General features: G+C 50.4%; 5 protein-coding genes across 5 annotated transcripts; 2 read left to right on the forward strand and 3 right to left on the reverse strand.

The window, feature by feature from the left end:
- Positions 1 to 1,928: 1,928 nt before the first annotated feature.
- Positions 1,929 to 4,417, reverse strand: LOC108160897 (mitochondrial sodium/calcium exchanger protein). Its single transcript, XM_017295169.2, has 7 exons — positions 4,035 to 4,417; positions 3,615 to 3,940; positions 3,480 to 3,554; positions 2,917 to 3,414; positions 2,710 to 2,858; positions 2,404 to 2,638; positions 1,929 to 2,342 (listed from the first exon to the last, which is right to left on the reverse strand). The coding sequence occupies exons 1-7, from the start codon at positions 4,319 to 4,321 to the stop codon at positions 2,047 to 2,049; spliced, it is 1,866 nt and encodes a 621-aa protein (XP_017150658.1). The 5' UTR covers positions 4,322 to 4,417; the 3' UTR covers positions 1,929 to 2,046.
- A 47-nt stretch (positions 4,418 to 4,464) lies between these two features.
- On the forward strand, positions 4,465 to 5,811 carry LOC108160896 (CTD nuclear envelope phosphatase 1). The gene is made up of 2 exons (XM_017295168.2): positions 4,465 to 4,628; positions 4,683 to 5,811. The coding sequence occupies exons 1-2, from the start codon at positions 4,596 to 4,598 to the stop codon at positions 5,484 to 5,486; spliced, it is 837 nt and encodes a 278-aa protein (XP_017150657.1). The 5' UTR covers positions 4,465 to 4,595; the 3' UTR covers positions 5,487 to 5,811.
- Positions 5,812 to 7,765: 1,954 nt separating this feature from the next.
- On the reverse strand, positions 7,766 to 9,649 carry LOC108160964 (phenoloxidase-activating factor 2). Its single transcript, XM_017295259.2, has 3 exons — positions 9,535 to 9,649; positions 8,815 to 9,336; positions 7,766 to 8,760 (listed from the first exon to the last, which is right to left on the reverse strand). Exons 2-3 carry the CDS (start codon positions 9,325 to 9,327, stop codon positions 7,885 to 7,887), a joined length of 1,389 nt encoding a protein of 462 aa, XP_017150748.1. The 5' UTR covers positions 9,328 to 9,336; positions 9,535 to 9,649; the 3' UTR covers positions 7,766 to 7,884.
- A 178-nt stretch (positions 9,650 to 9,827) lies between these two features.
- On the forward strand, positions 9,828 to 11,837 carry LOC108160917 (phenoloxidase-activating factor 2). The gene is made up of 3 exons (XM_017295195.2): positions 9,828 to 9,933; positions 10,292 to 10,820; positions 10,877 to 11,837. The coding sequence occupies exons 2-3, from the start codon at positions 10,302 to 10,304 to the stop codon at positions 11,753 to 11,755; spliced, it is 1,398 nt and encodes a 465-aa protein (XP_017150684.1). The 5' UTR covers positions 9,828 to 9,933; positions 10,292 to 10,301; the 3' UTR covers positions 11,756 to 11,837.
- Positions 11,838 to 12,679: 842 nt separating this feature from the next.
- On the reverse strand, positions 12,680 to 13,573 carry LOC117188471 (serine protease 1-like). The gene has a single exon (XM_033392384.1). The coding sequence runs from the start codon at positions 13,547 to 13,549 to the stop codon at positions 12,737 to 12,739; it is 813 nt and encodes a 270-aa protein (XP_033248275.1). The 5' UTR covers positions 13,550 to 13,573; the 3' UTR covers positions 12,680 to 12,736.
- Positions 13,574 to 15,197: the final 1,624 nt, after the last annotated feature.

Raw genomic sequence — 15,197 nt, forward strand, 5'->3', positions numbered from 1 at the left:
TTGGCTGCCGCTTCCTCCTCGGTCGATCAGCTGATCCAGTTTCAACTCGAATGCTTTGCTTAGGTATCTCGGTAGATGGCCAAGCCTCTGCTTCAATTTGCGTCTACAACTTATCACCTAACGAATGAATGATTGGTGGTTCCTTATCTAAATGGGTCTTTTGTCGGCGACTATCATAAATTTCTGGTGGCCTGAGTACACGTGTGGGTACGATTTTGAAATAGTGAAAATCATTCATCGAAAGATCCCTTACTCCATTGATATGTTGCTTGAATATTTATTAGATGAAGTAGATCTTCGGCCCTTGCCGCGTCTCACAAAGTTCCGCCAATATTAGCATTCATATTTTAGGCCTTTATTCTAATATTTATCCCATCATATACCACATACTGAACTGTGGACAGAGCTTGGTTATTTTTCCAGCGCAATCATGGACTCCAATTGGATCAAATGGTTCCCGTGGTTTCGGGATTTTGGGAGACTTGCAAAGTTTTCGAACCAACTTTCTGGCAGGACCCTTGCCACAACAAACTATTCATAACAAGTTGTATAAAAATTACAAGGGATATGGGCGGGTCGGGGTATGGCGGTATGGGTATGGTGGTGGCGGTGGCGTGGCTTCGTTCTGGTAGCGAGGGCAACTTCATCATTTTTCTTAATAAACGCGAAAATCTACCAAGGAAATACTGAAAATATCTCACAACTTTCAGTTTGCTGTTTGCCATTTCCGCCGAGAAACTTTGCAGTGAAGCTGCAGTTGTCGGCTGGCGAAAGGGGGAAAAATATGTCCGAAAGACAGGGAGGGGAATATTGGACAGAAACATATTTATGGGATATATTAAATAACCCAGGGGGGCGGCCTTCCCGGCGCTGTATTGCGTGGTGATTTATGTCTGAAGACGGTCGGTCCTGGCTGCTGCTGGTGCTCCTGCTTCTCGCCATAAATTGCCGCTTAGCATTATAACTCAATTAGCCGGCTGGCTCGTTGCGTATACGCCAGGTTGCACTGCCGGAAGTTGGCCAGTGCAGCGCGGTGGCAGGAACAGCAGCAGCAGTTACACTTACAACTGTACAACTGTAAATTATGCAATCCCTAATTAATGTCAGTGCGACTGTGGCCCTGAAACTGGGGCAGTGCCACACTTCACTACTTACATAGGCTCCGGCTCTGGCTCTGGTTGTGGCTGTTCTTGGTGGTCATTGCGGTGCCCCCCTGTCCGTGTGTTTGTTGTGTGGCTAATGAATCGCCTGCCAGGAATCGGCTTGTGACCTGTCTCGTTGCAATTAGCGTAGACTTACGTTTGACTTAACCGATTTGTCATCGCTGAGGTGTGAAAAGTACTCGTACTCGTACTGGTGCACGGGATATATTGCCGACTTTAGGGCTTGCCGTAGGGCTGCCTTTTCCCGTTGATTACGTGCCGTGTGTGGATGAGGTATTGAAATGTATTTCTGTTGAATTGGCTCCGCCTTCGAGGATGTCTAAGACCTGAAGTCCCCGTACGAATGCTTTAGTGTTGAAGAGTTTCAAAGTCTGCTGTAACTACTACTTCCCTTCAATGGAAGAAGCATAAAAACTAGAAGATTTTTGGAAAAACCAGTGTGAGCAAGGGTAAGGCTTCCCTCCCCTCACAGAAGAGGGGCTGGGAGAACGCAACGTCAGGCAACATCCGTTGCCATTTCATTCTTTTGCAAGGAGTGCTTGCCTGCTTCCGGCAGTCGCTGTGCAAGGATTTGCAAGGACCTCCTCCACTCGACAGGAAACCTATTAGTTATACATTGAACTGTCCTCACTTGAGGCCCCACTGGAGTTGCTTCGTTATGATATTTATTTGGTTTCCATTGCCAAAAGGATACGTACTCTTAAGTTCTACATACTGTATCCCGATGTGGCAGGCTGCCAGCGACTGTCTGAAAAGCAATTGACATAAAAGGAATACAAACACAGCTGTGTTTAATTTATTCACTTCGTTTTGGTCTTTGAGTGATGTCTTATATAATTAAATACGTACATCCGATTGAATTTCCATAGATATTCCTTTCCTATCAGTCCAACTCAAGCGAAGGCTTAACCGTTGGATCGCTGGCAAACGAGTGAATGGTGTTCTGATGAATAAGGAATGCAAATAAAAGGAATAGAAGGTATATCATTATTGAGAATATTCCCATGGAGCGGCGCGCAAAAAAGTCCAGCGTTGAGGTCCAAAGCAGCGTGGCAAAGAGGCCTAAATTGAGGAAAATGTACGCATTGGTGCCATACTCCCCGGACTGCTCCTCTATGGTGACCTTCATGTCAATATTTAATTTGAAGTACATAACAGCACCCGTGCCCAGGAGGACGTCTAAAAGAAAGGGAGAACGCTGTAGATTATTCTGTTCCGTAGAAACGGCAGCTGGACTCACTGAAGAAGGGACCTCCGATGGCTGCCGCATAGGCCATCTTCTCATAGCCCTGATAGGCCATGGCCGTGTTGGCCACCAGATCCCCCAACGCCTGGGTAATGGCGTTGACTGTGACGCCCATAAAGTCCTCTTCTATATTCAATATGTTGCCCACCACTCCCAGCAGCTTGTCGATCTCCGATGCACAGACAAAGATCAGGAAGATAGAGCCAGTCAGGTTCATGATCGTGTACACCTGAAATACGGATTGAACCATCAGGTAGATCCCACACCCCGAAACTGGACTCTGCACTCTGGTGCACTCACCCAGTGGTAGACGGGCGGCACATCGGTCCGAGAATGTATAAAGACAAAGATGGCGAAGGGAACAGTGATCGCACAGGAGTACACCCCGTAAACGTATGTGTTTGCCAGTTCCGAGTACCACAATTTCTTCTTATGGGACGTATTCAACGCTGCAAGATGGGAGAATGCCCAACAGACAACTAAGAGGGGAACGAGGGGACAACTCACCCATGGAGACGATAATGGTAATGGCCGGATTCAGGAATGTGTGGATGCAATTGAGCAGCTTGCTCCAGCCGTGTTTATCCAGTTCATGGTCGACGAGGGGTATGTAGGCGGCGCACAGAACTTTCGCAGGAGCCATGGCCAGGAGGAAGGTTCGCCCAAACATGTTCGCCTCCCGCCATTCATCGATATCGATGGGATTGAGGGTCGTAGCGAAATCCCTCCAGAGTCCGCTGTTCCTGCTAGTCGTAAGGTTATAAAATACACTCCGTGTGGCCAGTGGGTTCACGCTTTGGCGCACCCGCGAGGCACGCTTTGTGGTGTAGGTGAATTTATCGTGTACGGGATTGACAACCGAGACCCTAGTGCCGGGTCTCTCCAATATCTCCACCCTCGCGTCCTCGGCATATTCTGCGTATTGCTCTTCCAGTCTTCCCAGTTTCTTTCTGACCTCCACAGTCTGTTGCTGGTCCCGAAGCTCGCCTATTTGGCGTTCCAGTACTACAAATAGAATAGAGGGATTTACGCCGGATCTGCCATGAACTTGCACCGCCTTCAGCACTCACTGATCATGGCTTTCCGCATTAGGTACACGTCCAGAATGTTCACTACAATGTAGGATATGTACACCAGAACCAACACTGCCGGGAAAGGGACAGAGATCAGCTAGTGAGCGATTCAGATGATGTTGTGAGGCCTACCAAAGCATTCGGTCATGTCCACTTCTCCGTGGGAGGCCATTACATATTCCAGCAGGGTCACTCCCAAAATAAAGAACAGTATGTCGCGTACAGTGCCGTGCGTATTCATCTTGAAGGGACTTATATAGCAGATCATGCCCCCGGTGAACATCGAGACAAACAGAGCCATTGCCAGAGAGTTGGCAAACACTGGCACCTCCTCCTTGATGGCCGCCAGATTGGCTGCCAGATCCGGAGAGGTGTTGCCAAACGCCAGTAGGGTTACGCCCGCCAAATGCTCGTTCATATGCAGCATCTGGGAGACGACCTTCAGGGCTGGACTGTAGCTAAAGGGAGACGAGTTTCGGATATCGATCAGGTATCGGGTACATTCATTGCAACTCAAACTGCAAGTGGGAGTGGGAGCGGGAGTGCACTTACTACATGTCCACCACGTGGGTCAGGCACATCAGCAGCTGCAGGCAGAATGCAACAAACAACGTGAGGTAGACTATCTCCTGGAACTGGTTCCTGCACTTCAGGTCGCATGCCAGCATCCGCATGTAGGGCACGAATATGGTTTCGGTAATGCAATCCGTGGCATTCAACACAAAGTCGCATCTCTCGTCGTAGGGAAAGTTTGCCACCACGTAGCAGCTGACCTTGTCCCAGAACTCGTCGAACTCCTCGTCCATTATATTGTGCTCCACATCCTGCGACTCTGCCATTGTAAAAAGTGTGCAAGTGTGCCCTCAGCTCCGCTCAGGGAAGTGTGCTCGAACATAAAACAATGCTCCAACTGACATTCATCGAAAATAAATATCCATGGCCTACGAGGATCTACGTTCTTTTCCTCATAGAACATAGAAGTTTATAGAACGATTTCATTCAGTTTGCCGAGCAGCAAAAATTAAATTCAAATGTCAATGAATCCAATAAATAATGTGTAAATAGAAGTCAAAAGTCAACAAATTTTGGTACCGCTTGGAAGTTAATCCGTTAATGATTTGGAGGCAATTCCTATTCGCTATAATGGTCAGTCTGGTGCCGCCAATGTCATCGGTCTTGGCTAAAAACATCAATCTACAGAGTTCTTCGGCTTCAGCCTTAGACGTGGACTCGTCTGTGGACCCGTCTGTGGGGCCGCCTGTGGCCCCAACGCCATCGATGATGGTTTTGGTTCGCGACGAACTCTACAGCTACCTTCGACGAATGCTGAGCTTTTTGGCGGCCAGGACCCTTGAGTTCATTCGACCGGATCGATACATTATCTACAAGGAGGTGGCTCCGTCGAGCATGTGCGCCATTCAACTTGAACGTGTGCCGCGAAAGACGTTGATACTGGACCTGGACGAGACGCTGCTTCACTCATGCTACATTGATCCGGAGACCAAGGAGAACGTGGGCGGCAGCCAAGTGCCGGCCTGCGCAGTTCCCGATTACCAGATCCATCTGACGATCGATGGCATAGAGCCGATTCTGTTCAGTGTCTTCAAGCGGCCCCATGTCGACGAGTTCCTCGATCATGTGGCCCAGTGGTATGACCTGGCCATCTATACGGCCAGTGTGGAGTCGTACGCCGCACGGGTGGTGGACTTGCTGGACGCCGGGCGGGGCATACTGCAGCGGCGCTTCTACCGACAGCACTGCCGCTCCAACACCTCCATTGTTAGCAAGGATCTCACTCTTGTCAATCGGGACCTGAGCAGAACGCTCATCATCGACAACACGCCCAATGCGTACCGGGACTTTCCCCACAACGCCATCCCGATCAAGTCGTTCATCTACGATCCCAACGACAGGGAGCTGCTGAAGCTGCTGCCATTCCTGGACGCCTTGCGCTTTACCAAGGATGTCCGATCGATTCTTCGTCGTCGTGTCGAAAATCACTAACTCACTAATTGCAAATTGCCAAAGATAATTGCACAACTATTAACCGTTCTAAAGGACTCTACCGGTTATTCCCAAAAATATATTGAAACGAAGGAGGACCTACGCGAACATAGCTGTGTGTCCAGCAAATATTTCCGGCTTTTGGAATCAATTAATATTATTTTATAATTCATAAGTACTCGCAACACATGGTCTGGAAAACTTTGAACGAAACCCCTGTAAAGGAAAACCGCACTAGAGCTCAAAATTCAAACCAAATTTGAATCGTAATTGTTTATATTCCAGTGCACATATTTTTGGGATTAAATTTAAATGTCTGAGTCTTTCCATTGTGCCGCTAATTAAATGAATTCCCCCTTAAAACTACTGAGACCCTTTGGAAGTACCACCAACAGCAACAGCAGCATCTGGGGCGCCTCTGCACAAATGCATTTTATTGCTGGTCGTGCGGCATGTGGGCTCACTCTTTTAATACCCCGTACACGTCCATGGGTGTGCTGTACTGTCCATAAATGTATTTACGTACCTACCTATTCGTTCCAAAGTAAAAAGATTCGAAAACATTGGCAGACACTCGTAATAGTTTAAGGAATTGCCTTTTTCGACTGGTATTCTTTGCGGACAGTGGAGTGTGCATTGTTTTCCAGACACTGTTTTTGATTATGAGGTATTCAGTAGTCGGAATGCTGAACATAGCCGTTCTTCTTCATTGTTTTTGCTGGGGTGTGTGCGAGCCGAAGTTTGTGGCATGCCAGCAGCATGCAAATGCGAAAGCGTAATGATGTTGCGGCTTTTTGACTTTACACCGTCACAGAGAAAGCCGCAGCACTGAGCCACCTGATGCGATGCCTCGCCCTGGCCCCTCGCTTGTCGCATGCGTCCCTCACTTCCATACGCCTAAAGTTTCAAAAGTTTAAATTGAATTCTTAATTATTGCACACACGGGTGGGAAGGGGAGCGAAATATTTTGGCCTGGCCAAAATGTTTAGATAATACAATTTCTTTTCAGCAAATTATCAAATGGTTTTCATGCACGAAGGAAAAATATGGACAATAATTGCATTTTTGGGTTCGTCCTCGTATTTTTAGGATCAAAGAGATTCATGTACGGACAAGTCTGATTTATGTGACTGGGGCTGCACAAATTTTGATTTGTTGCGCCATAAAATGTTTTGGCTGGCACAGAAAATCCAACAAAAAACGCCATGAAAGAGTCGAAATACCAGGCATGGTTATTGAAATCCAACAGATAGCTTGACAGTGCACCAGCAGAGGAAGGAACAGCAGAAGCAGTGGCACTGGCAGTCAACGGTGCGTATGAGCAATCAGTCAACCAGTCAGTGAGTCAGTTAGCTAGTGATATCTGCATTTATGCTTGGCCTAGTGTAAATTTCCCGTAGCATTCGGAAGCATGCTTTAAAAAGTGCGAAACGTGAATGGTTTTGTGAGCATTTTCGAGGTTTTTCTTGTCTCAGCATTCTATTCCTCGACTGAGCTGTGTTCCTGAGGGATTAATTATCATTATGAGAAGTTCCTTTTTAGGGCTGTTGGTTTACTGCGAGTAAATTTGCTTACTAGTCGAAGAAAAAGCGAATCGCAAATTAGGTTTCTGCATTTCAAATGAATCTCTGTGGTTTTTCGACTCTGTCTAAATACACAAACGGCGCCAGCATCGAGTGTTAACAGGCACTAGGTCCTAACAGTAGGAGTCCTCGAGTTAGAGGCAGAGGCAGAAACCGAGTCAGTGCCAGAGCCAGAGCCAGAGCCAGAGCCAGAGCCAGAGCCAGAGTTGGAGGCATTTTGGCAGTTGATTGCTTCTTGTGGTTTTTCGAACCACAACCAATGCCAATTAACAATGCAAATGGTTTCCCAGGGGGGGGGTTTGATGATGGCACGGGCGGTTGGAAAGACGGCAAGTAAGTGAATCTCGCTCGCTTCCGAGTGTCAGCTTAAGCCACTCAGAAACCCCCGCTTTCGAGTTGGAATCGTCGGCTTAAGCTGCACATAAATCTTGCATTGAATGGGTTAAGTGGAATGGCACGGAGAACCTTCACCTGTTCCGCCATAAATTTCCATTTTCCGTTTTCCTTTTTCCACTGCAGCCAGTCAATTCGGCTTAAATGCCCCCCGACAACGACTCTGGCCAGGCGGGGGAGAATCAAAATGGTCTGAGGGACTGAGTTACTGAGGGATTGAAGGACTGGTTGCGCTGTCAGCCAGTGCCTGGAAAACCACTCTCTGGCTTGTTTCAGCGATGCCATTGAAAATTAGACAATGAATTGTGTTCCTTGCAAATACGAGTAGAGGAAAGTTGCTGTTATCCCCTGCCCCTGCTGTCGTTGGCTTACACTTTATTACGTATATAAAATTGGTTGACACTCGAAAGGCTAGCACTAGACTAGACGAGGTCGCTCAGTGAGAAGCCCGCTTGGACTACCATTTGGTTGATCCAGTCCCTCAGGTAGGCCACGTTCGTGTAGGCCGCCGGAATGTCCTTCTCGGCGCACTCAATGCCCCAGGAGACGATGCCGGCCAGCTGGAAGCGATCCGTCTGGCCTGGCATCGAGCAGAAGAGCGGCGAACCGCCGTCACCCTTGCAGGTGTCCTTGCCCTCGACGCCGCCGGCACAGAGGAAGCTGTCATGGAGACGGAAGCGTCGGCCCAGGATCGTGCGACGCAGCAGACGCTGGCAGTTCTCGTGCTCCACCACAGGCAGCTCGATGCGCTTCAAGAGGTGCTCCATGGTCTTGGCCGAGCTGTTGCTTTGGCCCCAGCCGGTGGCCAGGCAGTGGGCCCGCCGCATGTCCTCCTGCACCTGCGTCGTCTCCGCGGGCGGCAGGCAGATGGGCTGGATGTGGGGGGCCAGCTGGAACGGCCGCTCCAGGACCAGCAGAGCCATGTCGTGGCTATGGGTCAGCTTGTTGAACGCCTCGTGGCGGTACAGCTGTCTAATGCGACGCATCTGGTAGGGATGTGGCTCCCGCTGGCTGTTCAGGTCCCAGTCGCCGGCGCGGGCCAGCAGCGAGTCCTCGCTGTAGTTGGCCACATTATGGGCGCTGGTCAGCACCATCTGGGGATGGATCAGAGAGCCGCCGCAGATATAGTTGCCCTCCATGTCCATCAGAGCCACCATCCAGGGGAACTCGGCAAAGGTGGACTCGCCGTCGTTGTAGCCATCCAGCTGGTAGTAGAGACCCTTGGAATTGCTGTACCCGCAGCCCCTGTACTCGAAGTCCTTCAGGTTTTGTTGCATGCGACTCTGGCCCTCCTCTATCTGGAAATGGGCTGTACTTTATTCTCGTCCCCCCAGTGCCTTCGCATCTCTCACCTGCTCGTTCTCGGGACAGCATATCTCCACCGAACGACAGCCGAAGTTGCTCGCCTCGTTGATGCGCGCCGTGATCACGTAGCGGCCGTCCATGTTCACGGACCCAGTGGTGCACAAGTGCCGGGGCACGCACAGCCGTTGCTCGCCACAGCTCTTGTAGTCCTCCGGCTCACTGGGGTCTGCCACAGCGATCTCTGTTGTGGTTGTTTCTGGTTTGGTTGACGTTGCTGCCGTTGTCCCCACCCATCGATTTCCCTTTCGCTGGCTGCGGTACTCGACCTCAGCCTCCTCGGCGTAAAAGTTCTCCAGCTGCTCCTTCTCGCAGCAAACCAATTCACGGCCACAGCTGCGGTACAGAATGCGAGTACTGAGCAGGCCCCGGCCGGAGTCATCCGTCTGGTCGCAGAGCTTTTTGGCGATGCATATCTCCAGATCGGAGCAGCTGCGCTGCGTCCAGCCAGCGGGTAGCAGTGATAACAAAGAGAGCAGCACTACCAATCGCTCGGCCCACATCGCGATATGCTGTACAGGGCGAAAGGGAGAAAGAGAGAGGCTGTCTGTAGTGGGGAAAAACCAGTCGCAGATATTTCATTCACTTCAAACTGCGTTGCTTATACGCCATGTGGTCTCCCAAGCCAAGCAGCCAAGCAATCAAGAGGAGGAGAGGAGTCCCCATGATAGTCACAGACTACGACGAATCGGTATTTCCCACTTACGCACCTTATTATATTTTTGTAATCCAATTTCAATCAGTTCGATGCGCAATTACGCTCCAGTTGAGATCGTTTTGAGGGCACGGCGCGAGTACAACTGAATGTTGGGACGGAACAATCGACGATCTAGTGGGCTCAGCAAACTGATTCAGACAAAGTGGAGCTCTCATCTGAACTTCTGATCGTTCTCTTAATCACCCAGCAGCTGATCTACGATCTCTGTCTCTCTTTCTCTCTCGCTTTCTCAGAATACTCGTCATTCCAAGCCGGTTCTATAAAGTGTCTAACGTTTTACTCAAATATTTCAGTCGACTTTTTGCGTGCGACCAGCAACGAGTTCTACTTTGAGATCCGCGGCAGATCTATCTCTATATACTCCCATACATACATACATATACATAGATATGTAAGTATGCAAAAGTGTTTACTTAGCCATAAGTGCATCGATGGCTGGATATATACTATATAGTAATGTTCGTTCAAGTTGTGGAGATAAATCAGTTCCAACGAATTCTATTTGAATACCGACTGCTCCCATTCAAAATTCTATTAACAAACAAAGAAAAAGAGATACATATAGTGCAGGTTTGTTTTGATTATAGAACTCCCAATAGTGCGACTTGCTGTCTGTGTGCGCTTGATAATCCATTATAATCGTTTTCATGAAGTGATTGATTGCTGATAACCCCTGCTGCAGCCTCGTCTGTGGTATCTGTAATCGTTGTGTGTAATCGTTATTCTGTTTCGACCTGTTACTCTTGCAGCCATGCCAAGATGAGCGGCACAACCGCAGACACAGCCACAGGCGCAACGAGCAGATGCCGCTTGCTGTGGATGGCATTGGCCATTGCAGCTCTGGTCATGGTGAACGCCCAGGACATGCCGTCGCCGATGTGCCGGGATGACGAGCTCTGCACCACAGTGACCCACTGTACGGAGACGGACGACTCTGGGCGAAAGGGGATTGGACCGCGCATTTCCCGCTTCTGCGGCACGGGGAGGGTGTGCTGCGAACGCGCCCAGCTGGAGAGCTGGAATGCCTCGCTGGTCGACCGGGTAGGGCGTCAGCAGAGGACGAACAAGAGGCCAGCGGGGTCTTCGATCAGGGACAAGAACGGCAACGTGCTGGAACCGGAAGCGAACGAGAGCTGCGGCATGAACATGGAGTGCGTGCCGCGGAAACTGTGCCGCGACAATATCATCATCGACGACGGACGGAGCATCATCAATCCCAGGATCGGCGTTGGACAGTGCAGTCGGTCCCTGCATCGCTGCTGTGAGGTGAACCAAAAGGTGAACTCTCCTCCCAGATGTGCAGGATCGTTTGCTAATTGCCTCTCAACTTCCAGGTGGATGCCAGCGATAGTCCGTATGTCGCGAAACTGAACGGATTCAAGTACAACAACTGCGGCTGGAGCAACCCCCAGGGCCTCATCCCCGACAAGGACAAGTACAACTACACGGAGGACGTGGCCATCTTCGGCCAGTTCCCCTGGATGGTGGCCATCTTCACCGGTCGCCAGCAGTACCTGTGCGGGGGCACGCTCATCCACCCCCAGCTGGTCATCACCAGCTCCCACAACATTGTGAACGAGACGGTGGACACTTTGATGGCCCGGGCGGGCGACTGGGATCTGAACAGTCTCGACGAGCCGTACGAGCATCAGGGACGGCGCATCAAGCAGATTATCTTGCATCCGGAGTTCGATCCGGAGGCACTTTTCAACGACATTGCCATACTGGTCCTTGACGAGCCCGTCCAACTGGCCCCCCACATCCAGCCCCTCTGCCTGCCGCCCCCGGAGTCGCCGCAGGTCATAGACGATCTGCTATCGGCCACCTGCTTTGCCACCGGCTGGGGAGCCAAGGACCCCAACAGCGACAAGCTGGAGCGGACCCTGAAGCGCATCGACCTGCCGATAGTGGATCACGACGAATGCCAGGCTATGCTGCGGAATACCCGCCTGGAGCAGCGCTTCCGGCTGCGCCCGAGCTTCCTCTGTGCCGGCGGCATCGAGGGCAAGGACACCTGCAAGGGCGACGGCGGATCGCCGCTCTTCTGCACGCTGCCCGGCCAGACCGACCGCTACCAGCTGGCCGGCATCGTCTCCTGGGGCATTGAGTGCGCCGAGGCGGATATTCCGTCAGTGTATGCGAATGTGCCCTATCTACGCGCCTGGATCGATGAGAAAATCAAAGGTCTCGGCCTCCAGGTGGCGGCGCCATAAGGATAATACTTTTCTTAGGTTTAATCTTAACCTTCAGGATTCGAATAAAGAAATGGAAGGCGATGCATAGATATTGAACTGAGATCATAGATCCATGGCTATCATACAATCTTTGGGTTCCTTAGATGGGAGACGTACCTCCCAGTCGACTGATTTATTGAAATATTAGAGCAGAAATAATGGAGCTGCAAAGCATCTTCATGCCGGCAGCTCAAAAATACTCAACGGCTAAAGAACCTCCTTTTAAGAACCCCACCCACCTTCCTACCACCTTCCCCCCCCTCTCTTCAGGACATGCAATTAAGTAGGACACAGGCATAGCCGGGAAAATGAAACAACGGAACCATCTCGATGGGGGGGATTGGAGGGGATTGAAGGGGATTGGAGGGGATTGGAGGAGTGGAGGCCTGCGCGGCAGGGCACAAGATTGAGAAATTACTCGCTATGCCAATGGCTGTACGAATTGCCACGCTCGTGCTCGGACGCTCTTCCTCCGCCGCCAGACAACGACTTTTCCTTCTATGGCTTTTCCCCCTCGACTTGGTCTATTTCATTGGCCTGGAGGTTGCTCTAAAAACTCATTTCTCAAGTAAATGGTTTGAGCACTTTCCGTTGCTTTGTTTTTCATTTTCGCTGCGAGTATTTATTGGCAATTTTCAGGCCACTCGCCTTTCCTTCGTACTGATTTTGTTCGATTATTTCATCGAATGGATGGGGCATTCTACCATCGTTTGGTCTATAATCTTCCATCAGTCTTAGCTTGTGTTTTCCCTTTTCATTCATTGAAGAGTCCCCATAGTTTTTGAATTTCATTATCAGACCCCAATACTTCTCTTATCGCCTGCATTTTGCGGCCCTCTTATCGCTTCCCCTTTGGATGCGATTTAAGTGAGTTGTAATCAATCGAAACAGGAAGAGTAGGGCTATTATTGCTGATACTCATTGATTTATTGCAGTTACTCGTATGCGAGTCGTATGCGACTAGTAGGAAATGCCAGTGTGGTCGCGGATCCAGTCGAGGTAGCCGGTGACGCGGGTAAAGCCTGCGGGCTCGCCGGCCGTGCAGCCGTTCCAGTGGCCGAAGGAGGTGATGCCCACGATGCGGCTGCCCTCGTGGAGGACCAGGGGACCGCCGGAGTCGCCGTTGCAGGTGGACTGGGCGCCGTGGGTCTGGATGCAGATGGTGTTGTCGGTGATGTAGTTATCGCCGTAGACGTTGCGGCAGTCGTTGTTGTCCATCAGCTGGACGTCGACGCAGTTCAGGTAGTTGGACATGCCGCTGTCGTTGGAGGTGTGCCCCCAGCCGGAGGCCACTGCCCACCAGCCGGCGAAGCTGTTGTAGCGATCGTTGTAGCTGGGCAGCTCCACGCGGTTCACCAGCGACCAGAAGTCAACGTGAGGAGTGCGGATCAGGCCGATGTCGTTGTTCAGATGGTCGTTGAAGTCGGGATGCGAGATCATGTCATCGCGGCTCACCCAGTGGGTGAACTGGGCCTCGTGGCGGAAGCTGGCGCCGTAGTAGATCAGCACGTGGTTGGCCTCTCTCGTGCAGTGGGCGGCGGTGAGGATCCAGTTGTGGCCAATGATGGAGCCACCGCACCAGTAGTTGTCGTTGAAGCTCAGGCCCACGATATACGGCACCTTGCCCTCGTATGCCGGATAGCCGTTGGTGATCCGACCCTGGATCTTCGCCGCACTTGGCATGTCCCTCACGGGAACGGGCTTGTTGGCCACCTCGGTGGGCACGGCGCTGGCCACGGCCACAGCCAAAGCAAGGAAAACAAACAGCTGCATGTTGATCAATCAACTAATATGGGGCATCTGCACCAGCCGCTGCTTTTATAGGGGTTCTTGGCTCCTAATCTCTCGACAGCAGTTATTACACTCATAATTTTAAATATTTAACTGATAGGTTATCGATTCGGGCTTTTCGATTTCCGGCTACCCTACTTGACCTATGCCTTTGAGCCCGGAGATGACCATTTTAACCATTTGTTTGCCTGGTCTCAGCCTCATTTATGCTGAATATGGATTGAGTTTCCATTTCGCAAGCTTGTTGAAAGCAAATATTTGCCTAATTGATTATCATTTAATTACAACGAAGCATAAAGCAAAATGCAGATTGCAAAATGTGGCTGATGGGTTCAGATGCAAATGTATCCATGTAACTCCAGCTCTGTGTGTATGCCTGAGCGATTGTGTTTCAGTACATATGTATGTACATATGTGTGTGTGCTTGCAATTATAATGGGGCATTATTGTGCAATTGTGTGGCATACTTTGAGGCACAGTTCCTTGCCAGCTGCCCCTCTCTCTCTCTCTCTCTCTATATCTCTGTACTCCTCTTCTCTGTGCATTATGCAGAGAGGAAATGGGGTTGTTGCATGTCTGTGGCCGACCAGCGGAAATGGAAACAGCTGCAAGTGGCAGCCGCCCTCCCCCGTCCATCGTTCCCCCATTCGGTCATCTGTATATGTAAAAAACGGCAAACCACTAATGTTGCAGGCACACACTCGCACACACTGGCTAATTGCAGCGAGAGGTCTGTCAAACGCAGGCATAACCATGTTATTCCGATGCCCTATGGGAGGCCAGGCCCTTTAGAAACGTGAATGATCTCTCGGATTGTTCACCCACAGTCCAAGAATTACACACACACGTGCATGCATCCCCACGTCGTTGTCGCGCTAATTAACAGGCCGAGAATAAATTACGAACATGGAACATTTGCGCGAAATCCGAAACGGAAAAAGTCCGGTCCGGCCTGCCTTTGGGGAAGGTTGTCCTGTTTGAAACAATTAAATGCATGCCTGTCCCTGTCCCCATCCCTGTCACTGACCCTGTACCACGCTGTCCAGTTCCACGCTGCGTATACGCAATGCACTGTGCGACAAATTAGGTATGCGCCCCATGTGTCCACCTATCACATTCGCATGCGCATAGGTCCACGCATTTGGCTATTCCATGCGACATGCTGTCAGCGTTTTAGACAATTTGTTATGCAAATTGCTTATTAGCTTTATGACCAGCCAGCCGAGATGCAGCACCTCCTGCCACACTCAAAACATTTTGAATTGTCAATTAGGTGAGGTATTGCCTCGTGGCCATGGGATACCCATAACCAGTAACCAAATGAAATGAAATTTCTGGCATTATTTAAACACTGTCCTCTCCCGTTTAATGGCATTTTATGGCCTGGTTGGGCACCAGCCACCCACCTGCCACGGATCGCCATTGAACAAAAGTCCTGTTGAGGCCATGCCAGAGCTGGGTTTTCGATTTTAATTTATGTCCTGCTCCAATTGCTGCTGCTCCTGCTGTCCTCTTACCTGTAGTCCTGCTAATGACATTGGCCCGCCATCGCTATCGGGAGTGGCCTTTAGTTTAATTGAAAAATTCTCATTTTGTGTTAGCCACTCGGCGTTATTTATGGCATTGGCCC

This window comes from Drosophila miranda, chromosome 3, assembly GCF_003369915.1.
Source record: "Drosophila miranda strain MSH22 chromosome 3, D.miranda_PacBio2.1, whole genome shotgun sequence".
Lineage (NCBI taxonomy): Eukaryota > Metazoa > Arthropoda > Insecta > Diptera > Drosophilidae > Drosophila > Drosophila miranda.